Here is a 25,527-nt window from a genome sequence, read left to right as displayed (position 1 = left end):
ACTTGTATGTCAAACAGCAGAATGCAATAGAGCTAAGTGATCCCACAGTCTTGCTACATCCACTCATGAATAGCTGTGGACAGTTAAACAACTAACTGGAGAAGAGGGGTTCACAAATATCCTCATCCTCAGTAATGAGGGAGCACAGTACATCAGTACAAAAGACAAGGCTGAACATATGAGTTGGAGTAGGCCATTCTGAACATCAAGCCTGTTCCGCCATTTAATACGATCATGGCTGATTGTACACTTCAATGTCTTTTACATCCACCATCCCCATGACCTTTTATGTTATTAGTCACTGTCTGATTCCGCTATTGTCAATGGGATTTCCCATTGAAGTCATCCCAGACCACGGGGGATCCTGCGGGTGGAGATGAGCTGCTGGCAGGACCAGAGAATCCCACTCAGTATCAAACTTAAATAAAGGTGGGTGCCAAGTTAGTAGATTGGACAGAATATATAAAACAGCAAATACCGACTCAAAGTTTATTAAGGAGGGAAAATCAGAGTACAAGAGAAAGATGGCTAGAAATATAAAAACAGAAATAAGAGATTCGATAGATATTTAGAAAATAAAAGAGTTAACTAAGTGAGTGTTGCTCCCACAGTAAGTGAATCTGGGGAATTAATAATGGAAAATAAAAGATGACAGATGAATTGAACAGGTATTTTGTATCAGTCTTCAGTATAGAGGATGCAAATAACATGCCAAAAATAGCTGTAAATCAGCAAATAGAGAGGGAGGAAATGAAGAAAATTCAATGAGGGAAATTGTGCTGAGCAAATGTTTGGAGCTGTGGACTGACAGATTCCCAGATCCTGATAGACTTCATCCGAGGGTTTAAAAGAAGTGGCTAGTGAGATAATTGATGCTTATGTTTTAATTTTCTAAAGTATACTGGATCTTAGGAATGTTCCATTAGATTGTAAAAAAGCAAATGTAACTCCTTTATTCAAAAAGCGAGGGAGATGGAAAGCGAGAAACTACAGGCCGATTGGATTAAGGGAAATGTTAGACACATTATTAAAGATGCTATAGCAGGGCACTTGGATAAATTCAAGGCAATCAGGCAGAGCTAACATGGTTTTGTGAAGAGGAATTATGTTTAACCAATTTCTTGGAATTCTTTGAAGAACTAACATGTGCTGTAAATAATAGATTTCCAGAAGGCATTTGGTAAGGCGCCACATCAAAGGTTATTTCAGAAAATAAAAGCTCATGGTGTAGGGGGTAACATATTGGCATGGGTTAAAGATTGGCTAGCTAATAGGAAACAGAGTAGGCATAAAGGGGTAATTTTCTAGTTGATAAGATGTAACAAGTGGTGTGCCACAAGGATCGGTGCTGTAGCATCAAATTTTTACATACTATATAAATGATTTGGATGAAGGACCAAAGGTATAGTTGCTAAATTTTCTAATGACATAAAGCTAAGTAGAAAATACACTTTGAGGAGGACATAAGGAAGCTACAAAGAGATATAGATAGGTTAGATGAGTGGTAAAAGATCTGTAAAATAGAGTATAATATGGGAAAATGTGAAATTGTCTATTTTGGCAGGAAAAACAAAAAAGAAGCATATTATCTAAATGGTGAGAGGCAGAGGGATCTGGGTGTTCTAGTGCATGAATTGCAAAAGGAACAGCAAGTAATTAAGAAAGTTAATAGAATGTTATCATTTATTGTAAGAGGAATTAAATACAAACAGAAAGAGGTTAGGCTCACTTCTAAAGGGGATTAATGAGACCACATCTGGAGTAATGTATGCAGTATTGGTCTCATCTTTCAGGAAGGATGTAAATTCATTGGAAGCAGTTAGAATCATGGAATCCCTACAGTGCAGAAGGAGGCCATTCGGCCCATCGAGCCTGCACCGACAACAATCCCACCCAGGCCCTATCCCTGTAACCCCACGTATTTACCCTATTAATCCCCCGACACTAAAAGGCAATTTAGCATGGCCAATCAACCTAATCCCAGATCTTTGGAGTGTGGGAGCACCCGGGGGAAACCCATGCAGACACAGGGAGAATGTGCAAACTCCACACAGACAGTCACCCGAGGCCAGAATTGAACCCGGGTCCCTGGCGCTGTGAGGCAGCAATGCTAACAACTGTGCTGCTGTGCCGCCCAGAGAAGGTTTACAAGACCAATACCTAGATGAGCAAGTTGTCTTACGAGGAAAGACTGGACAGTCTAGGCTTGTATCCACTGGAGTTTAGAAGAGTGAGAGGTGATTTGGTTGCAACATTAAGATCCTGGGAGCCTTGAGAGAGTGGACGTGGAAAGAATGTTTCCTCCTTTGAGAGAATCTAGAATTAGGGGTCCCTGTTTCTAAATGAGGAGCCACTCATTTAAACAAAAAGATGGGGATTTTTTTTTTCTCAGACGATAGTGAGTCTTCCAACTCTGTTCCTCAAAAGGTGATGTAAGCAGAGTCTTTGAATATCTTTAAGGCAGAGGTACATGTATTCTTGGTAAAAAAGGGGCTAAAACATGATTGGAGAATGTTGGGTTGAGGCTACAATCAGATCAATCATGATCTTATTGAATGGCAGAGCAGGCTCAAGGGGCAAGCAGGCTCTATCTGCTCCTAATTTGTACATTCATATGAGTTAAAGAAAGAGCTGCAAGGAACAGTCTGAAGTTAAGAGGTTTTGGGTGATGCCCTGAAGATTTGAGGTGATTCCTTACTGTGGGCTTTTTGGAAGGTAAAGCTCGGGTGTACTCGGAGATCTAAGGGAAAGGAGTTTCCAGGTGACATTGAAACCCTGGAGGTGGATCGTTGTTGAATTGGGAACAATATTTGGAGAGAATTCCAATGTGAGATCTTCAAATGCGGAGTTTGGAAACCTTTGTGAAAAAGACAATTTTTGAATGAGATTCGTCGGCTCACAATGTGGGTTGTTGAGAAATCCATGGAATCTGCTTTGGCCACATCTGTCAATTACTTTGGAATTTGGTGTGTCTGAGCACAGTTTGCCTATTAATTCACATGCTTCTCATGACAATAAATATAAATTGTTTTACCCTTCTTTATATATGTTTATTTTCCCGGTGTAAAGCAATAGTGAATCTCTGAATCATTCTCTTGTATTTTTTATTGAGATTTTTTCCATTCTTTTTGGCTGATGTAATATACTTATATTTTCTTGTTTAATACATCTTAGTGTTAACAGCTCATCTGCAGACTTCTGTGAATTTATTCAGTAACTTTCAGTAACCGATAGAAGTTAGGATCTATCAAGCCATGTTTCACTTTGGGATCCAACCTGTTCAGTATTAACATCAACTGGGAACATAACACAAAAAGTAAACGAGGTGAAGTCCGAAGTACAGACACTGCAATGCACCTGGAAGCGAAAATTTACCTGGATATTTTGTTCCAGAAGGCAGTCACATCCCTTAGGATATGGTCTTCTGATTTGGTCCATGGTTAGGTGCAGGAGAGTAAGAGGATTGTGAAGGTAAAAATGCAGGAGTCGCAGCCCTTGCAATTGTCTAACAGGATTGAGGTTGTTGCAGCTTGTATGGATGAGAGTGGGAATGCAAGGTGGATGAGGGAACTGACTATGGTACCATGATACACAAAGTCATTCAAGTGGGTGAGTAACTAGGAATGTAGTGGTAGTTGGGGACAGTATAGCCATGAGCGAGAGTCCAGAGCCTGTGTAGCCCAGGGGTGCCAGGACATCTGCTCTAGTCTGGAGATGAACTTGTATTGGGAAGCGGAGAACCTGGCTTTCATGGTCCATGTGGGTAAGAATGTCATTGATAGAACTAGGAAAGAGGTTTGTATAGGGAGTTTGAACAGCTTGGGGCTAAATTATAAAGCAGAACCTCAAAGGTAATAATCTCTAGATTATTAATAATCTCCAGATTATTACCTGAACCACAGGAAAATTGGCATAGGATAAATACAATTAGAGGGATGAAGGTTCAAAGACTGGTGTGGAAGAAATATTCTCCCATTCATGGGCACTGGCACCAGTGCCACAGAAGCAGGAGCTGTACTGTTGGAATGGGCTTCACCTAAACCACAGATACCAGTGTTCTAGAAGGTCAGCTAACTAAAATGGTAGAGAGAACTTGGTGGGAAGGGATCATGTGAGGGGAGGTGTGGTAAATCAAAGGGAATGAAGGAGTTAATAGTGCAGTGTAGCAATTTGGGTGATAATAACCAGACGGTGGCAGGAAGGAGTGTGGCCTATCTCCGTGCTGTACCTGTTCCTTTTTCCGCTACCCGTATATAAATAGCTGTCAGCTTCCGAGTGGCCAGCAACGTGTTGAAGTGGAAGATCCTTCTGCAGATGGTCCAATGTTCTGCCTCATACTAATGAAAGGGCCACTGCCACCACCCCACCACCACCCCCCACTCCCCCAAAACAAAGAAATAAAGCAGGCCAGCTAAGAGGAGGTGACATAGGACCGGATTTATGCTGGGGTGTGGCGAGCCCATCCTCAATGTAAAATCCAACCCTGTGTGTTAAAACCCACAATAATCTCCCGGATCTACCATGATCACACAATTGAACCTGATTATAGTGCTGAATAATGAATCAGCAATATGGATTGCCTGCACATGTCATGCACTTTGTGATTGAATTATAGCACTAGGGGAAACCATAATAACACTAACTTATATTTATATAGTTCCTTGCAAAATGATGCTGCGTGCTTCACAGGAGTGTAACCAGATAGAAGAGGATGCTGAGACAAACTAACTATTAGGAGGGTTTTAAAAGTTTCTTCAGAAAGATGGGTTTTAAAGAGGATGATAAAAGAGGACTGTGACATAGAGAGGTGGAGCAGGTTAGGGAGTGAATTCCAGAGTGCGGTGTCTAGACAGCAAAAAAACAAATGTCTAAAATAGTAGAAATTAAGACAGCAGCTGAACTTTGAAATGAATATATCATTATGACTTCACAACTAATCTTTTTCCATGTTAACTGTAGTCTAATATTAAATGTCACTATGCAATCAGCATTAGTAGATAGGTCCCAACGCCGCCCTCATCCTGATGGCCACCTTTGTGTGCGGCTGCATCAAGCTGTGTGTAGATCTTCGGTACAGTAACAACAAGTGCCACTATTTTTTGAGGTTCGACCTGTCCCAAGTGTTGCGGAGGATGGGTCTGGCCACATTGCCGCGGAACGCTCCAAGTAGTTGGACCGTACCGCAGCACCTGTCCTTCGTGGAGAAATTCTTCCGGAAACACACCTTTGACCACATGGCTATCAAGCAGTGGTCAGCACGTAATGTCCTTAAGGCCCTGAGAGAAAAGGAGACGGCAGATCCTGTCGGATGGTTCCCTGAGCGGACTGTCAATGTCATTTGGCAGAATGCCTCATCACCAGAACTCACAAACAAGCACCAAGACCTGGCTTGGCTGGTGGTGAGCAGGGCACTCCCCGTCAGATCCTTTATGCACGCCCGAGGGCTCAACCTCACCGCACGCTGCCCTCGAAGCGGCTGCGGGGGTGATGAGACGGTCACACACCTCCTTGTGGAATGTGCCTTTGCAAAGAAGGTCTGGAGTGAGATGCAGTGATATTTGTCGCGGTTCGTCCCGAGCAGCTCGGTGACACAGGACTCTGTGCTCTACGAGCTGTTTCCGGGGACGCACACCGAGACAAATATCAACTGCTGCTGGAGGGTCATCAACTCGGTGAAGGACGCTCTTTAGTCCGCCCGAAACTTGCTGATCTTCTAGCTGAAAGAATTGTCCTCGACCGAGTGTTGCAGTCTGGCACATTTCAAGGTCCAGGACTATGTGCTCAGGGACGCGCTCAAGCTTGGGGCAGCCGCCGCAAAGGCACAATGGGGAAAGGCCACCGTGTAAAGCGTCTCAACCGAGGCAGACCGAGGGCCGGGTAACTGCAGAATACACTCGGCCTGCGTAACTGTGTGCCAACCTGAAAAATAACGGCACACAGTAAACTCGGATGACGTATGTACATAGTTTTAAGTAATGAAATGTAATGAATGTAATGTTTTGTAAATAAGCACTGTATTGTAGGGTAAAAATGATTCATTTATTGGACTGTTTGTAACTATTGGATCTGTCGTTTGAAATGTCTTATTTGAAAGTTCTTTTTGTGAATAAAGTATATTTTTGAAATAAAATAAAAACATTAGTAGATAGGTCTTGCTCATGCTGGCAGAATTAGGAGTGACACGGAACCAGGGGATTTTATGTGACCTGCTTACACTAATTTAGTGGTAAATGTAAAAGCACATGAGAATGAATGAAAACCTTTTGCCACAGGACACAACTCGCTGCAGGCTCTAGTGGTAAGAAATTGTTACTGCATAATAATAGGACTGGACAGATGTACTTCAATACGTGAACCTGACATCAACATGAGAGCGGATCAGTATTCTTTTAAATCGCATTCAGATCAATTAATATTTGATTTAAAAATACATTTGATAGTATATCATTTCATATTGTTCATTTCATGTTACAACACGTCAAAAACATATGTAATACCATATCCCAAATCCCAGCGTGGTATCAGAACTGGAAGGCTAACATGAACGTTTCAGTCAGTAGCTGCATGAAAAATGCCATGAGATGAGGCGACCACTATATTGCCTTCATCAATCTCAACAAAGCATTCTACTATGTGAGCAGAGGCAGCCCATTTAAGTTGCTAGAGAAAATGAGCTGGCTGCTGGAGCTGCTCAATGTGATCTCCTCTTTCCATAGCAACATAATGATTAAGGTCAGCTATAACGGAGCAACATTGGTGATCCACAGTTGGGTCAAACAGGGTTGTGTTCTGGCACTGACACTCTTTGGCATATCCTTCATTTTTCTCCTGTCAAATACCTTCAGGTCATCTACAGAGGATGTCTGTTTACAAATCAGAACTGATGGATACCTGTTCAGCCTAGTTTACCTAAGATCCAAGACAAAGATATGCCAAGTCCTCATCAGAATGTTGCTCTACACTGATAATGTCGCACTAACATTCCATCCAGTGGAACACCTACTGCAGAAAATGGACAGTCTTTCTCACATCTGCAAAGAGTTTGGTTTGACCATCAATATCAGGAAGACAAACGTCATGGTCGAGGATGCAGTCATCTATCAGCATAGTCAATGTGACGGCGAAAGTTGTTGATAGCTTCACATATGTAGACTGTAAGATCACCAACAGTCTGTCACTTGATGCAAAATTAACATACACTACACAGAAGCTACAACTGTTATGTCCAAGCTGAGTAAGAGTGTGTAGAACAACAGCAACTTGACTGAGAACAAAATACTGCGAGTCTACCAAGCCTGCATCCTCAGCACACTTCTCTACAGCTGTGAGACCTGAACAACATACACTAGGCAGGAGAAAAGGCTGAACGGTTTACACCTTGCTGTCTCAGATGTGTCTTCTACATAATAAAACCACCAACTCAAGAGATCCTGGAGCATGAAAATTCCATCAGATTACACTCATTGCTAAAGGAAGGATGTCTTTGCTGACTTGACCACATTCATCTGATGGATGATGATTGTATACCCAATGGCCTTCACTACGGGTGAATTGGCCACTGGATCATGACCACCTGGACATCAATACCTTAATTTCAAGGACATCTGCAAGGAAGATATGAAAATGGCAGACATTGACATTGTCAACAGGAAGACAGTCACTAACAGGTGTGACCTCTGGAGGCTGACTATTTGGAACAGCACGGGAAGAGGTGAGCAGAAATCAAAAGTTCAAGTGGCGAGAAGCGGGCCAAATGAAACAGAGGTCAGCAAATTGTGTACCTTCCAGCCCACTGTCTTCCTCTGCTACAATTATGCCAGAGACTGCCATGTCAGAGTGGGGTTCCTGAGCCACACCAGAAGATGCTTAACACAGAGGTGACCACCACAGCTCAAACCATTGTCTTAGGAGATAGAAGACTGCCATAGGTTTCAATAGGCCTTCTAAATTGTGTGTAATGGGCAATATCGAATTAGTCACCCATGACACACTGCACTGAATTCTCCTTTTTTTTAACGTCAATGTAACAGAATTTTAGGCAGGTTATGGAATGGGTTGTCAATTTCCTATCACCCATTTTCCACCATTGTCCAAAGTCAAAATTACTCCCTAGTCACTTGGGTTCAACTGATTAACCCAAATTCCTCTTACTTCACAATCACAGTTTATGAATGTAATCAACCCAATAAATGGACTTCCCTCTAAGAGTACACTTTGTATTATGTTTTTGTCACTATTTTCATCCAACAATAGCTCACACAACTTAACTGCTCATGTAATATACTTACAGATACTACTTTGTTGTTGAAGAAGACAATACACCTTTGTCAATTACCATGACACCGTGTGATGCACCCTTGGAATGGAAACTAACTCTTCAAGAGTTACCTGAGGAATCAAGTGGAGAAGGTTCTGGTAAGGCAGTGATGAATTGACAAAAAGTAATTCCTTAGAATGATAATTAAAAGATTAAATCATTTTGCATGAAATCAAACTGCCATATAATCAAATCGAGATGGGCAGAGTTCATTCAGTGTGATATATTCTTATATAAAATGGGATCTCACCTGTACACATATTGACATTTTTATAATGTCCTGAGTTAAGATAGAACAGGAAGCAGCCTTTTGTGTTCTTCATCTAGCAGCACAATATTTTGGAGCCTATAAACAATTTGACAAAAAGTATAATAAAGTTCCAGCACATGATAAATTTAACTCGAGTCCAAAACAAATCAGGGAAACATACTTGTGGGCAACAACATGATAGAAAACCCGTTTCAGGTAAAATTTTAATAAGATTATAGATCATATAATAGAAAATCACTGTGACAATTTCCATAGCATTCGTTGAAGTAGGTAGATAGGATTTATGTGGCCATTTGTCTGTTAGATATCGGAGGGGAAATATTCAATTTGTGTTCCAACTCGGCCACCCAATGTAGCTCACTGGTGGGCCAAAGGGATTTTGACCAAGTCCAACACTGAGCTGGCCTGCAGGTAGGTCCAGAGGAAAGGGAACTTCCAATTTTGCAGTCCCTTGCACTTTCAGGGAGAGACTGTGCAAGAGAGAATGTGAGACGAAATTCATCTTTCCTGCCTTCATTATTTTGCACAAATTACATGCAAAAAGAGCTTGAATTTCTCTCCCAGTTCTGTGATATACAGACAGCTCATACATTCAGTCTCTGCATCCCTAATAGAAAACAAGATCCATTTACGAGGTTCAATTTATCTACACATGATATAGGTAACAGGAGCAATGATTTAATGTCTACAGAGTGGAAACTGAGTGTGGCATAATTACATTCATGTTAAGGAGAAGTAATTTTTCCTAATTTATTCCTGCCTGCTCTATGGTCAGCATCCAACTTCTTAACTTTTAAACCAATAATTAGACGTTTACCATGAAATGTCTACAGCAGGGAACTATTAAGGTATCACTATAACCTGTCTTTTATCCATTTTGCCTCCCATGCTGCGGGAATGTCGACTTGGAAAGGAGCCCAGTACAAACAACATTTCAAATTTAACTGCAATGCTGTACTTTTATAAATATATACATCTTAGGTACAGAAGGGAAACCAGTAGCATACGTAAATGTTTCTACAGTGCTGTGAACATTACCACAAAGCTTACACAACCTTGAGCTATTCTAAATAAACTTGCAGGACAACAAACATTTGAAAATGTAATTTTCCCCATGATGTTGTCCTTGGAAGTAATGTCAATACTTATCATAATATTTGATTCTGAACTATATATTTTGAAGTCTAGGTTCACGAGAACTTACATTATGAAAAGCGTTTAGAGTCACTCGCTTCAATAGTTCTTATTATTCTTTTGACATAACGTGGTTGCAATCTCATTCCAAAATGAAAAATTGATTTCAGCTGTAGTGAGTACATTATTGTGGTTACAGTGAACGTGCCAATGATTTCCATCCTGGAGTCGGGAACAGATCATTAATTAAAATCAAGAATGTGTAACAAGTGTTTCTGGGTCTCCTTCCTGAATCTCTTAGAGTATCACTCAGCATAACACATTCACATACACAGATATATATCCATTATGTATATATATTGTTTTAAAAGAGGTGAAAAGGGGTGAGAACTGCTTTTTGCTCAATATCCACATTAGTGAAATGTGGTAATGTTATCTCTTACCTGTTCTGTAAAATCACCAAACTGATTTGAATTTATTTCCTGCTGGAGTTGCTCCAGTGATGCCATTGGTGGGCTCATCTGAACCTCAAAGCCTTTCCATATGGGCGACACGGTGGCACAGTGGGTAACACTGCTGCCTCAGCGCCAGGAACCTGGGTTTGATTCCTGGCTTGGGTCACTGTCTGTGCGGAGTCTGTACATTCTCCCCGGGTTTGTGTGGGTTTCCTCCGGGTGCTCCGGCTTCCTCCCACAGTCCAAAAGATGGTGCTAGTTAGGTGCATTGGCCATACTAAACTATCTCTCAGTGTACCCGAACAGCCGGCAGAGTGTGGCGACTCGGGGATTTTCACAGGAACTTCATTGCAGTGTTAATGTAAGCCTTGTGACACTAACAAATAAACTTTTAAGCTTAAACTTTTCTTTAACCAATGTCAAACTGAGAACAGATCTAGTGTCGCCCAAACACTGTTTACTCTTAACCAGTTAAGTGTGTCGATTCTGGATTGACTCTCCGGCTACCCGACAATGCTTGCCTTCTTGAAAGAAATGGAACCATTCTGAGGGTGTTTCTCAACACCAAGATCACCAGAGGAGCCCCAAAGGAAAGAAAGAAGACTCAATTTTTTTTTTGTTCACTCTTTTATGTTGCTTGCTGATGAATTTAATCTGTAATTCATGGCTTTACACCAGGTGACCAGTTGGTGAAAAATATTGGTATTCACTTGGTCACCAATTACTGGACTTAAAAAAATTAGCTGCAGATCTGTGGAAAATAATGTTGCTATATGAAGGAATGTTAGAGAGTACTGATTTCTGAATCATATCGGGGAAGTATAATTAGGTAATGAAATCATATCAATCTCGTTACTGTAATGCTAGTCAAATCCGTGGCCAAACATTAAAGGAAAAAAGGAAACATTTCCATTTATACAGTGCTTGCTTTGGCCTCAGGACTTCTCCAAACATTTCACGGCTGATGAATTATTTTTAAAGTGTAGTTACTGTTGTTATATAGGTAAATGTGGCAGCCAATATGTGCACAGCAAGGTCCCACAAACAACAATAAGATCAATAACCAACGAGACAAAGCCTTAGTGGATGAATTTCAATTAATTACATTCTTTGCTAAAAGCATGGGATCTACAATAAGATCTTTTTCATGTAATACCTAGAACCAGCACTGAAGCTATAGATATGTTGTTATGGAACAAAAGTTGCTACCAAGTGTTATTAATTACTTTTTATCTTCCCAGGAGAACCAGAACCACTGGATCAGCAGAAGAAAAGGCAGCAAGTACTGAATGAACTAGGCACTGATCTGTACTCTTACAAAGGCAATGATGTTGAATCATACTTAGCATCCAATTCACCCTCTGGCTTGTACCGTTTGGAACTAATCTCAACAGAAAAAGATACAAATTTCAAAGTTTACGCGACAACCACTCCTGAGTCAGACCAGCCTTACCCTGAGCTTCCCTATGACCCACGGGTGGATGTGACAGCTCTTGGACGTACAACTGTCACGTTAGCCTGGAAACCGAGTCCTACCATTTCACAACTGCGGCAACCCATCCAATATTGTGTGATTATTAATAAAGAGCATAACTTTAAAAGTCTTTGTGCAGTGGAAGCAAAACTAAATGCTGACGATGCCTTTATGACAGCTCCCAAGCCTGGGTTAGATTTTAGTCCTTTTGATTTTGCCTACTTTGGCTTTACTTCAGACAGTGGCCCTGGCAGAGAACGAACGACTGTGCCCAAACCTGCCTCCACGCGAATGTCACGACATATGGCTGGCACACGGAAGGTAGATCTTCAGCAGATTTGCATTGGCAACAAGAACATTTTCACTGTGTCAGATCTGAAACCAGATACACAGTACTATTTTGACATTTTTGCCGTTAACACTAACTCAAATACGAGCACCGCCTATGTGGGAACCTTTGCAAAAACCAAGGAAGAGGCTAAGCAGAAGACAATTGAGCTGAAGGACGGGAAAGTGACTGACGTATTTATTAAACGAAAAGGAGTCAAGTTCCTGAGGTTTGCTCCAGTCTCCTCCCATCAGAAGGTGATGCTTTATGTTCATTCATGTCTGGACGCAATCCAAATCCAGGTCAGGAGAGATGGGAAGCTGCTGCTATCACAGACTATGGAAGGTGTGCGTCACTTCCAGCTTAGAGGGAAACCAAAAGCCAAGTACCTCATCCGGCTGAAAGGGAGTAGGAAAGGTGCATCCATGCTCAAGATCCTTGCCACCAACAAGCCAAACAAGCAACCTTTTCCATCAGTACCAGAAGACACACGTATTAAAGTCTTTGACAAACTCCGTGCCTGCTCCTCAGTCACAGTGGCATGGTTGGGCACACAGGAACGAAACAAGTTCTGTGTTTATAAAAAACTCGTGGAGAACAACTATAGTGATGAGCAGAAGAAAAGAGAGCAGAACCAATGTATTGGACCAGACACCAGAAAGAAATCTGAGAAGGTTGTCTGCAAATATTTCCACAGTCATATCCTACAGAAAGCAGTGACCACAGAGACAATCAGAGGACTACAGCCAGGCAAATCGTACCTTCTGGATGTTTATGTCATAGGACATGGGGGACACTCTGTCAAATATCAGAGTAAATTGGTCAAAACAAGGAGGTCTTGTTAGTGACTCCATGTATAGACTCAAAACTTTATTGAACTATGAACATTATTTCACTAGATGAAAATATACAGACTGACTACTTATACAGCCGAGATGTTGCAACATGTATTTGTACTATTTAGAAAGATATCAACTTGTATATTTATGTTTACATAATTCCGTGGTTATTTGAAGAGACTGACCCCGATGCACTCAGATGGCAGCGGGCCTTTGCAGTTGCATGACTGCAAGTCCTTTGTCACACCTGACATTGAATAAGAATGGTCTACAGTGGCAGGCGATCACTCAAGTACTGTCAGTTTTTGGACCTCTACACTGCATGAACTGCATCTAAATTATTTCATCTTCCAAGCCGCTTCAAATTAGCTGCCCTGTTAATCGTACATGCAATATAGGACATAGAAAATCTGTAAATTATTTTATAAGAATAAAGTTCAGTCTTAAATGTCTATGTTTTTATGATTGTAAACTTTAAGAATCATGCCCATTAAAATACAATTCTAACTATCTGTTTCATGATGCTCTGGATCAGTTTCTAATCAGTTTTGATGCTTGGCATCAAAAACATTTGCGTTGGTGCTTTCTTTACAAGGATGCATCATGCGCGCAAGTTTTGGTGACCTCGTCAGGTGTTTTTGCATCTTGCATCACATCTGTTTGGTGTTTCATATTTATTGAAGCTCTTTAATAAAACTCTCATTCATTGTTTCTTGTGTCTTATGTATAAATATCAAAAATAAAACTGGAAGAATGCAATGATAAAGTGGCAGTTATACATGAGACAAATCACATTGCTATGTTGGTTTTGATTATGGGGTAAAACTGAAAGGATAATTAAATACGTCACTAATTAAGTATGTAGGTGTGATAGTAGATTGGCATTTAAACGTGCAGTGACAATCTAATAAGAAATATAAGGTACTTTTAAATAACAATCAGTTCAAATATGGTTGATAGAAAATGGGTTAAAAAGAAAGAACGAAAAAGAAACAAGAACTTGCATTGAAAATTCCAAAAACTTTCACAGACAATAAAGCACAGCCACTATTGTTATGTGGATAAACACAACAGCCAATTTACACACATCCAACTCCCACAAATAGAAATTAGGGAAAGAACAATAGCTTGTATTTATTGCGCACCTTAAATGTAGTAAAATGCCCCAAGGGACCTCACAGGAGTGTAATCAACCAAAAATTGACCTGAAGCCAAAGAAGTTCACACCAGGACAGGTGAACAAAAGTTTGGCTGGAGTAAAGGCAGGGAAGGGTGGTAGGTTTTTAGCAGTATCTCCAAGGAGAAAAGAGAGGTAAAGTGGTAGAGAGTTTGAAGGGAATTCCAGAGCACTGGATCTGGACAGCTGAAGACAAGGCCACCAATGGTGAGGCAAAGGAAGTGGGGGGTGCCCAGGAAATGCATTACTTAAAAGTAGAGTGGAGGAAGATTGAATAGCATATTTCAAAGGGAAATTGAAATTAGACTTGAAAAGGAAATAGTGACAGAGCTACTTGGAAAGAGCAGAGGAGTGGAATTAATTGGATGATTTTTCAAAGAGCTGGCATAAACACAAGGAGTCCATATGGCTACTTTCTGTACTGTGTGATCTTATGGTCCAATCATGATTCTAAGAGCCAGTAGTTGGAAGAATGCAGAACTCTTAATGCTTCTAGGTTGGAAAGAAGTTACAGAGATGGGGATGGGTGAAGCGATCAATGGGTTTGAACACAAGGTTGAGATTTTGAAATTGAAACATTGATGGATAGGGAGCCAATAATATAGGTTATTGATCACATGGGAGATGGGTGAATGAAATATGGCGGAGTTAAAATATGACAACGGAGGTTTGGGTGAGGCCATTTAATCTGTTTTGAAATGCTGCATTGAGTGTCAGCCATGGCTCAGTTGGTAGATCTTGCCCCTAATCAGAAGACTTGTGGATTCAAGTCCCATTTCAAGGCTTGAGCACAAAAGTCAGAGCTGACTCCAGTAAAATACTGACTGGGTATTGCACTAGTGGAAATACTATCTTTTGGATGAGGCATTAAACTGAGGCCCTATCTGCACTTGCAGTTGGATGTAAAGGTCTCATGGCACTATTTTGAAGAAGTGCATGGTAAATTATCACTGGCGTCTTGTCTCAGATTTATCCCTCAATCAACATCACAAAAACGGATTATCTGTTCAGTATGATTGTTACATTTGTGGGAGTTTTCTGTGTGCAAATTGGCTGCCATATTTCTGACATTCCAACAATGATTATGCTTCAAAAGTGTTCCGTTGGTTGTGAAGAGCTTCGGGACATCTTCTGATCTTGAAAAATGTGATATAAATGCAAATCTTTTCCATTAAATGTTTACTAGTACTCTGTAAAGGACTTTGCTGTTTTGGATAACTACACTTACAATCTTGATTATGCATCACCTGAATTTGATGGGTATAACAGAATACATACTCAAGAATTAACAGTCACTCTGTAAGTTATGATGAATTTAAACTCTTACTTCCAAAGATCAGTCCATGACTGCAACTTCCTCAATTACAGAATTCTGTGAAAACGGTATTTTAGACAGGCCAATCTCTTATTTTGTGCAATTATTCACCTTAAAACCAAAAATTGATGATCTGTGAGGATTGGGTTTAAAGTTTATTTATTAGTCACAAATAAGGCTTACATCAACACTGCAATGAAGTTACTGTGAAATTCCTCTAGTCGCCACAGTCCGGTGCCTGTTCAGGTCAATGCACCTAACCAGCACATCTTTCATACTGTGGGAGGAAACCGGAGCACCCGGAGGAAACCCACGCAGACATGGGGAGAACATGCAAACTCCACACAGACAGTGACCTGAGGCCAGAAATGAACCTGGGACCCTGGCGCTGTGAGGCAGCAGTGCTAACCACTGTGCCACTGTGTCATCCTGGTTTAAAGTTTAAAAACTTTAAAACTTCAAAATTTTAAACTTTAAAACTTTTTTAAATAGTCAAGAAAAGAGAATGTACAAATGCCATTTAATCTTTTGATTTACATTATAATTTCTCCAACACCTCAACCAAACTTTGCATGTTACTATAAAATAGATAGCTGTGGAAACATTCAGTAGATCAGGCAGAATCTGTGGAAAGAAAGTTAGAGTTAATGGACCGAATTTCAACTGCCAAGGGGAGGTGGACATATGTGTCAGTTTTCAAGTTAACTCCCCAACATGATCCCACCACTTCCAGTTTGATGTGCATAGGTTTGCAGGTGAGGGGGTGCCTCCCCGTGCAGCCATCAGGTAAGTAATTAAAATATTCAAATCAATCATTTATTTGAATTTAACCCTGCATTCTGGCTTTGATAGCTGGTTACCTGAGCTCTCTGCATCCCACCAAGGTCCAAGAAATGAAAGCATAATGAGGAGTGATTTGTTTAATGAAATTGACTTGTTGGGAAGCCTTTAAAGACTGAAATTGCTAAGCTGATGGTTAGCCAAAGCGAACAGCTTGTGTTTGCAGGATAACTTCTGTCAGCCTGAAATCATGACTTTGAGTGTCACTTTCAACTTCTTGCAGTTACTGTCAAGTGGCTTGAAATTTACTCACCTCCATCACAATTTCCTTGCTCTCAGCCTTCACTGCAGCATGGGAGTAACCTATGCAGCAGTAACCTGAAGCTCCAAGGAAAAGCAACAGGATCAATCACACCAGTAGCAGCAACAGCAAGACTACTGGCAGCAGCAGCAGCTGTTTTCTCCACAGCCACATATCTTCATTCTACACAACAGAGAGAATGTAGAGCGAACTCCACGTCGAAAGAGGTAATACCGTCAGCATAGGGTTGACAGAGCGTGAGCTTCTTCAACATGACTGAGCAACAGTGCCTCAGATATTCACTGCAGGTCATTGCTGACATCTGCAGCCTCCGGACACCAGATCTCTTTTCCTGAGGACCAGGTGGGCACACATTCCCCGTGGCTGTCAAGACTCTCACAATCCAGAATTTCTTCACCTCTGGCTCATTCCAGGGATCTGCTGGTGACATCTCCAGGATCTCACAATTTGCTGTCAGAGCTCACTCCCAGGTCACTAATAACCCTTTAAAGATGCGTGCCTCAAAATCGACTGTCTGCCCACCAAATTGAAATGAATAATCAGGGGTCAATTAAGCTTGTTATCAAGCTAATTGCTCCTGTTAATACACTGCTATGTCATATCGAAGGAGGAAGGTCACTCTTTGGGACCTTCCCTTTGTGGGATGCCCCCTCTTCCTTAGGTCTATCCCTTTCTTTCCTACCCTCCCCTTCCCAAAACCCCAGGCTTACCTGCTCCGGAGGTCCATGGGCCTTGACGAAGGGGCAGCACTCCGAAAGCTAGTGGCTTTTGCTACCAAATAAACCTGTTGGACTTTAACCTGGTGTTGTGAGACTTCTTACTGGAATCTGATGTACAGACACTAGGGGGCACCAGGGCGGGGGACAGTTACCTGGACACTGGTCCAGGAGGCAGTCACACACCTGTTGGGCAACGATATAACCGACAAGTGGGATATCCCAAATGATTGACTCTTGTACCCTGAGCCTAACGCAGGCTTCTCAGGTACACTGCTGCTTCTTATTCCATTTTTAGCAGAAAAGAGTTGAGATACAGATCACGATCTGTTTTTATCTTTTTTAAAAACCGGGTAAAGTTTGGTCTCCTGTACTCTCACGGTGAACAAATATACTTTCTCAATGTGTAAAACCACAAACAAAATTTTTGACACTAATGCTTCTTCACATTCCAAACAAAAAAAGGAGTATTTTTGATATTAATGCTTCTTCACATACAGCAGTTGGGTGGCACTGTTGCCTCACAGCGCCAGGGACCCGGGTTCAATTCCTGGCTTGAGTCAGCGTCTGTGCAGAGTGTGCACTTTCTCCCCGTGTCTGTGTGGGTTTCCTCCAGTTTCCTCCCACAGTCTGACGGACACGCTGGTTAGAGGCATTGGCCATGCTAAAATTCTCCCTCAGTGTACCTGAACAGTACGAAGTCTCACAACACCAGATTGAAGCCCAACAGGTTTACTTGGAATCATGAACTTTCTGAGCGTTGCTCCTTCATCAGGCGGGAGTGAGTGTACCTGAACAGGCGCAGGAGTGTGGCCACTAGGGGATTTTCACAGTAACTTCATTGCAGTGTTAATGTCAGCCTAGTTGTGACACTAATAAAGTTTTAGTCTGTTCACACCCTTTTCCGCACAATCTTTCCTCGGCTCTGTGCAAATCAGTTGGATTTTTTGTTTTGTTCATGCTCTGATTATTGTTTTTGTTGAGATACATTGCAGTTGAGTAAAAGAGACCTTTGAGAGCGGAGCTGGCGCTCAACACATTTCTCCAAACCTCCGCTTTCTGGGGGAAAGTTTTTGGGTGAACCAATCACAGGACCGGTGTCCGCAGGGCATCCCGAGCAGGAAGATGGCAGCCGGGGCGGGGAGGAGAGTCACTGACTGAGAGAGAGTGAATGGGGAGCTTCCCCTGCGGCGAGAGCACTGACTGAGAGACAGAGAGTGAATGGGGAGCTTCCCCCGCGGCCAGCCCACTCACTGAGCCTCCCGCTGGGCCAGTGCTCCCGGCCACTATGCTCGGGATGTATGTACCCGATCGGTTCTCCTTGAAGCCGTCTAAAGTGCAAGAAGGAATCGGGCTGTACACTGCCAGACGAGTAAAAAAGGTTTGCCTTTCTACTTTTTAAAACAAAAAAGTTTTGCCTTCCATAACATGAAAAAGGAAATAATTACCCCCCTTGTCTCTGTGTGCATTTTTGTTTTGGGAAGATTTAATAGCTCCTTTTTAGGGGGACACACACGGACTGACTGCTCTCTTGTTTCTAGCTGCTGGACTGAGTGCCACGTATTGAGCTTTCACTCACTCCCACGTCTCTCAAGCTGCAAACACAACTCCTCTTACAATGTCTGCATCTACTTTATACAAAGGCTTTTCTGCTCGAAAGTTTTCAGTTCAGCCACTGAACTATTTTTTAAAATGTCACCCACTCTCCCTCATCACCTAGATGTTGCCCAATGTCTAGCACGCTTGAAATGTGGCGACTGATGCTGACTGGCCTGCTCTCTGTTTCCAGTATTTCAGTTTATTTTATTTATTAGTATCACAAGTAGGCTTACATTAACACTGCAATGAAGTTACTGTGAAAATCCCCCAGTCGCCACACTCCAGCGCCTCAGGTACACTGAGGGAGAATTTAGCACGGCCAGTGCACCTAACCAGCACGTCTTTTGAACTGTGGGAGGAAACCCACGCAGACACAGGGAGAATGTGCAGACTCCGCACAGACAGTGAGTGACCCAAGCCGGGAATCGAACCCGGGTCCCTGGCACTGAGGCAGCAGTGCTAACCACTGTGCCACCATTTCCAGCGTTTCATGTTTTATTTCAGATTTCCAACACTTAATGCCTTTTTTCTTCTTCTTATTTTGAAATAGTTCCTTATAATAAACTGACATCTCAGATACTGAAAGACCAAATGACTTATAATCAGTTAACCTCCTATACCTTTTGCTGAAATGTTTTGGATCAGATGGCCTTTACTCACTTGCCTCCGTTCTGTTCATCCTCCAATAAATGATCCAGAATCAAACAAACTCAGCTGCACTCTCCTAGATTTCTGTTATCTTGTTGAGATCAGGTAACTCCTGTCACATCAAGACCTTCGGACTTTCCAGAGTTTGGAAATTCTTTCAGGTAAAAGTGCTTTTGGGGTAGATAGGAAGAAACTTTGCCCCATAGAGGGGTAAATAACAAGGGGCATAGCTTAAAATAAGGGGCAAGAGATTTAGAGGGGTTTTGAGGAAAAACATTTTCACCTAGTGGCTGGTGGGGATCTCGAACTTGCTGCCTGAAAGGATGGAGGCCAGAACCTTCACAACATTTAAAAAGCATTTGAAATGTCACAGCATACAAAACTACAAACCAAATGCTGGAAAATGGGATTAAAATAGATAGGTGCTTGATGACTAGTGCAGACATCATGGGCTGAAGGGCTTCTTTCTGTGCTGTGAAGCTCTAAGACCCTATGGTTCTGTCTGAAAACTTAATTAAATTAGATTTGCAGTTAAACATTGGGAAAACCAAAGCCATTTGTTTTGGCCCCTTCTCCAAACTCCATTCCCTAGTTACTGTTGTTAGGCAGAGGGATAGAGTCAGTATCGGATTAAACCTGTGTATTTGCAACCTTGGTGTTACATTCAACCCCAAGGTGAGCTCCTGCCTCAAATTTGTGTTATCACTAAGATTGCCTATCTCCAATAACAGCACCTGACTTCATCCCTGTCTCGTTTAATTAGCCCTAGGCTTGACTATCCAAATGCACATCTGCTACCCCATGTTCTACCTCTATAAACTTTAATTCATCCAAAACTCTGCCCACAAAATCCTGTTCACCCTATTGCCCCTGTGCTCATTAATCTACATTGCTAAACTAGAAGCCAATGTCTTGATTTTAAAATGCTCATCCTTGTTTTCAGATACCTCTATGGGTTTCCCTCTCCATCACTGTAATCTGCTCTGCCCCCACAACCTTTCGAGATATCTGTGCTCCTCTATTCTTATTACATAATTAGAGGAGCATCCTCCTGAACATCCCTCATTTTACTTATCCCAGCATTGGTGGTTGCACCTTCAGTTGACTGGGCCTTAAACTCTGGAATATCTTCCCTATATCTCCTGACCTCTTGACTTCATTTTTCTCCTTTAGAAGTACTTCTTAAAACCTTTTCTTGACCAAACTTTTGATCATCTGACCTAATAACTCATATGACTTGGTGTCATGCTTTGTTTTAAAGTCGTTTGGTAGTATAGAACACAAGTATTGCAGAAAAAAGTGACGTGAAAGCTTTTTATCTTGCACTCATCAAGACATTTCATCAGTGTAAGAGGGAAACAACAATTTGTACTGCATGAGTAGAGAATACTGATTGGGTGGCAAGTCAACCCTGATTAGTACAGGTTTGATGAGGAGATGCCGGCATTGGACTGGGGTAAACACAGTAAGGAGTCTAACAACACCAGGTTAAAGTCCAACAGGTTTATTTGGTAGCAAACACCACTAGCTTTCGGAGCGCTGCTCCTCCGAAAGCTAGTGGCGTTTGCTACCAAATAAACCTGTTGGACTTTAACCTGGTGTTGTTAGACTCCTTACTGTGGTACAGGATTTGCCATTGAGAATGTACTAATTAAAGGTGATTGACAGATAATTGCCAAACATTGTTTGAAATTTAAACCAGGCAGCTTGATGCTGATTGGACAATGCATTGGCCTGGGGAATGAATCAGCGAATGGCTGTTAATCATGTTTAGCTGAATTAGGCACAATGTGTATACATTTCTGTCTGCAGAACAGGGCTCTGTGCATTAATATGTATAACTTCCAGTACACGCAACGGCGTCACACTGCGAGCCTAACTGGCAATCTGGTTGTCAATGTAAATTTTAGCATGCAGAGGATTATTTAGCAAATGTTCAATCACGCAATCACATCGAATGTTGGACACTGTTTGGGGTTCTGCAGGTACGGCTGGTTGGGTACGGTCTGTATGTTGCCTGTTATGAACAGCGTAATGGACATGCAGTTTGATATGATCTGTAAGTCTTTGGAATGTCCAGCCTACAGACCATCACACTGGCACTGAAATTCATATAGTATTTCACTGGTATTCTTGTGAAGTGTCCTGATGAATGCAAAATGAAAAGCTTCGACATGTCTCTTTATTCAGAAATACTTTGTTTAATAATACTTCTGTAAAGTGCCATGTGTCATTTTAATATGGTAAATGCACTTTATAAATATGAGGTTTAGAATTGAAACAAGTGTATGAAACTCTTAGTGGCAAGCCTGCAAAACTTCTGAAATCTTGCATGTCATTTTGCCGTTTGCCAGTCTTACCTATTTAATGGGCATTAAAAGGCGGCCAAGTTCTCACGTCCACATTTCAGGTTGTGACAGAAGATATTTCCACCATCAGCCTATTTTCTATGCACAGAACAGATCTTTGTTGCATTGTTTTGCAGGGCAAACAGTTTCTTTTCCCACTGAACATGGAAGCATGGTGGGGCCGCTTCAAGGCAGGATTGTAGAATTTTAAAACACAGAAGATGATAATGTGTATGCTGGCTTGAAAATAGATTTCCCAAGGTACAGAGAGTTGCTAATGGCAGCCATGTCACCATTCAGACCCCTAAGGCACAGTATAATGGTCTATATGGATAAAAAGAATTTCTACTTCACCTTGGTGAGCTGGTCACTAAGCATTAATATTTTACTTTGCAGGTCAAATGTCCAGCTCCCAGGCAGCATTTCATGCCATGATGCTTTCATTTTAAGATCATTGTGTCTGTAAAGCCTAATGGAAAGGAAAGAGGTACTGAAAGAATGGCCCCTTGGAGATCAAGGCTGCCGCTTTAGCCCTGGTTAATGAGATCATTCACCAACATCGACTGTGTGGGTGACACTGTTCATGGCAGCTACAAGGCCTGTGTATTCACCAGGATCACACCTGGAATGAGAGAGGATTTAGGCATGAAGAGGGATGAGAAAAACTGTATTTATTTGTATTAGCACATGGAAGATTAAGAGGAGATCAGATAAAGGTAGTGAGGGTTTTTTCATAATTAAAATTAAACTATTCCTGTTGATCAACGAGTGGGCAACTAAGTAGCATAATTTAAAGCTTCCAATTTTAAAAAAATCGGAGGGAGAGATTTGGACGTTGAGGAATGAATTAACTGCATAGTTATTTTCAATAAGAAGTTTAACAACACCAGGTTAAAGTCCAACAGGTTTATTTGGTAGCAAAAGCCACACAAGCTTTCGGAGCTCCAAGCCCCTTCTTCAGGTGAGTGGGAATTCTGTTCACAAACAGGGCATATAAAGACACAGACTCAATTTACATGAATAATGGTTGGAATGCGAATACTTACAACTAATCAAGTCTTTAAGAAACAAACAATGTGAGTGGAGAGAGCATCAAGACAGGCTAAAAAGATGTGCATTGTCTCCAGACAAGACAGCCAGTGAAACTCTGCAGGTCCAGGCAAACTGTGGGGGTTACAAATAGTGTGACATGAACCCAATATCCCAGTTGAGGCCGTCCTCATGTGTGCGGAACTTGGCTATCAGTTTCTGCTCAGTGACTCTGCGCCGTCGTGTGTCGCGAAGGCCGCCTTGGAGAACGCTTACCCGAATATCAGAGGCCGAATGCTCGTGACCGCTGAAGTGCTCCCCAACAGGAAGAGAACAGTCTTGCCTGGTGATTGTCGAGCGGTGTTCATTCATCTGTTGTCGCAGCGTCTGCATAGTTTCCCCAATGTACCATGCCTCGGGCCATCCTTTCCTGCAGCGTATCAGGTAGACAACGTTGGCCGAGTTGCAAGAGTATGTACCGTGTACCTGGTGGATGGTGTTCTCACGTGAGATGATGGCATCTGTGTCGATGATCCGGCACGTCTTGCAGAGGTTGCTGTGGCAGGGTTGTGTGGTGGCGTGGTCACTGTTCTCCTGAAGGCTGGGTAGTTTGCTGCGGACAATGGTCTGTTTGAGGTTGTGCGGTTGTTTGAAGGCAAGAAGTGGGGGTGTGGGGATGGATTTGGCGAGATGTTTGTCTTCATCAATGACATGTTGAAGGCTCCGGAGGAGATGCCGTAGCTTCTCCGCTCCAGGGAAGTACTGGACGACGAAGGGTACTCTGTCCACCGTGTCCCGTGTTTGTCTTCTGAGGAGGTTGGTGCGGTTTTTCGCTGTGGCGCGTTGGAACTGTTGATCAATGAGTCTAGCGCCATATCCTGTTCTTATGAGGGCACCTTTCAGCGTCTGGCGGTGTCTGTTGCGATCCTCCTCATCCGAGCAGATCCTGTGTATATGGAGGGCTTGTCCGTAAGGGATGGCTTCTTTAACGTGTTTAGGGTGGAAGCTGGAGAAGTGGAGCATCGTGAGGTTATCCGTGGGCTTGCGGTACAGTGAGGTGCTGAGGTGACCGTCCTTAATGGAGATGCGTGTGTCCAAGAATGCAACCGATTCCGGAGAGTAGTCTATGGTGAGTCTGATGGTGGGATGGATCTTGTTGATGTCATCATAGAGTTGTTTCAGTGATTGTTCACCATGAGTCCAAAGGAAGAAAATGTCATTGATGTATCTAGTGTATAGCATCGGTTGAAGGTCCCGTGCGGTGAAGAAGTCTTGTTCGAACCTGTGCATGAAGATGTTGGCATATTGAGGTGCGAATTTGGTCCCCATGGCTGTTCACTCAACACTCTGATCAAGACCTTTGATCCGGACCTTCAGAGCACCCTCCGTGCTCTCATCCCATGTACTCCCCGCGTTGGAGATCTCTACTGCCTCCCGAAGATACACAAGGCAAACACACCCGGCCGTCCCATTGTATTGGGCAATGGGACCCTGTGCGAGAACCTCTCCGGCTATGTCGAGGGCATCCTGAAACCCATTGTACAAAGAACCCCCAGCTTTTGTCGCGACACTACGGACTTCCTACAGAAACACGGCACACATGGAGCAGTTGAACCAGGAGCACTCCTCGTCACAATGGATGTCTCGGCACTCTACACCAGCATCCCCCATGACGATGGCATTGCTGCAATGGCCTCAGTGCTCAGCGCCAACAACTGCCAGTTTCCAGATGCAATTTTACATCTCATCCGCTTCATCCTTGACCACAATATCTTCACCTTCAACAACCAGTTCTTCATCCAGACACATGGAACAGCCTTGGGAACCAAATTCGCACTTCAATATGCCAACATCTTCATGCACAGGTTCGAACAAGACTTCTTCACCGCACGGGACCTTCAACCGATGCTATACACTAGATACATCAATGACATTTTCTTCCTTTGGACTCATGGTGAACAATCACTGAAACAACTCTATGATGACATCAACAAGTTCCATCCCACCATCAGACTCACCATAGGCTACTCTCCGGAATCGGTTGCATTCTTGGACACACGCATCTCCATTAAGGACGGTCACCTCAGCACCTCACTGTACCGCAAGCCCACGGATAACCTCACGATGCTCCACTTCTCCAGCTTCCACCCTAAACACGTTAAAGAAGCCATCCCCTACGGACAAGCCCTCCGTATACACAGGATCTGCTCGGATGAGGAGGATCGCAACAGACACCTCCAGACGCTGAAAGATGCCCTCATAAGAACAGGATATAGCGCTCGACTCATTGATCAACAGTTCCAACGCGCCACAGCGAAATACCGCACCGACCTCCTCAGAAGACAAACACGGGACACAGTGGACAGAGTACCCTTCGTCGTCCAGTACTTCCCTGGAGCGGAGAAGCTACGGCATCTCCTCCGGAGCCTTCAACATGTCACTGATGAAGACAAACATCTCGCCAAGGCCATCCCCACACCCCCACTTCTTGCCTTCAAACAACCGCACAACCTCAAACAGACCATTGTCCGCAGCAAACTACCCAGCCTTCAGGAGAACAGTGACCACGCCACCACACAACCCTGCCACAGCAACCTCTGCAAGACGTGCCGGATCATCGACACAGATGCCATCATCTCACGTGAGAACACCATCCACCAAGTACACGGTACATACTCTTGCAACTCGGCCAACGTTGTCTACCTGATACGCTGCAGGAAAGGATGTCCCGAGGCATGGTACATTGGGGAAACTATGCAGACGCTGCGACAACAG

The 25,527-nt window shown here is 42.7% G+C and overlaps 2 protein-coding genes across 3 annotated transcripts in view; both read left to right on the top strand.

Annotated features, from left to right (window-relative positions):
• ndnf (neuron-derived neurotrophic factor) overlaps window positions 1-13,529 on the top strand; it is a 30,466-nt gene extending 16,937 nt beyond the window's left edge. The window contains exons 3-4 of the mRNA XM_078214171.1: window positions 8,291-8,415; window positions 11,419-13,529. Coding sequence (XP_078070297.1) covers window positions 8,291-8,415; window positions 11,419-12,824 — 1,531 coding nt within the window. The 3' untranslated portion in view covers window positions 12,825-13,529. The remainder of the gene's footprint in view (window positions 1-8,290; window positions 8,416-11,418) is intronic.
• A 4,695-nt stretch (window positions 13,530-18,224) lies between these two features.
• prdm5 (PR domain containing 5) overlaps window positions 18,225-25,527 on the top strand; it is a 301,678-nt gene continuing 294,375 nt past the window's right edge. The window contains exon 1 of one of the 2 annotated variants that reach the window (XM_078214035.1): window positions 18,225-18,509. In XM_078214035.1, the coding sequence (XP_078070161.1) occupies window positions 18,417-18,509 (93 nt within the window). In that variant the 5' untranslated portion in view covers window positions 18,225-18,416. The remainder of the gene's footprint in view (window positions 18,510-25,527) is intronic. The other variant, XM_078213941.1, reaches the window with a different exon arrangement.

This window comes from Mustelus asterias, chromosome 1 (genome assembly GCF_964213995.1).
Source record: "Mustelus asterias chromosome 1, sMusAst1.hap1.1, whole genome shotgun sequence".
NCBI lineage: Eukaryota > Metazoa > Chordata > Chondrichthyes > Carcharhiniformes > Triakidae > Mustelus > Mustelus asterias.
Note: the sequence above shows the minus strand (reverse complement) of the source record. Positions and strands in the feature narration are given on the sequence as shown.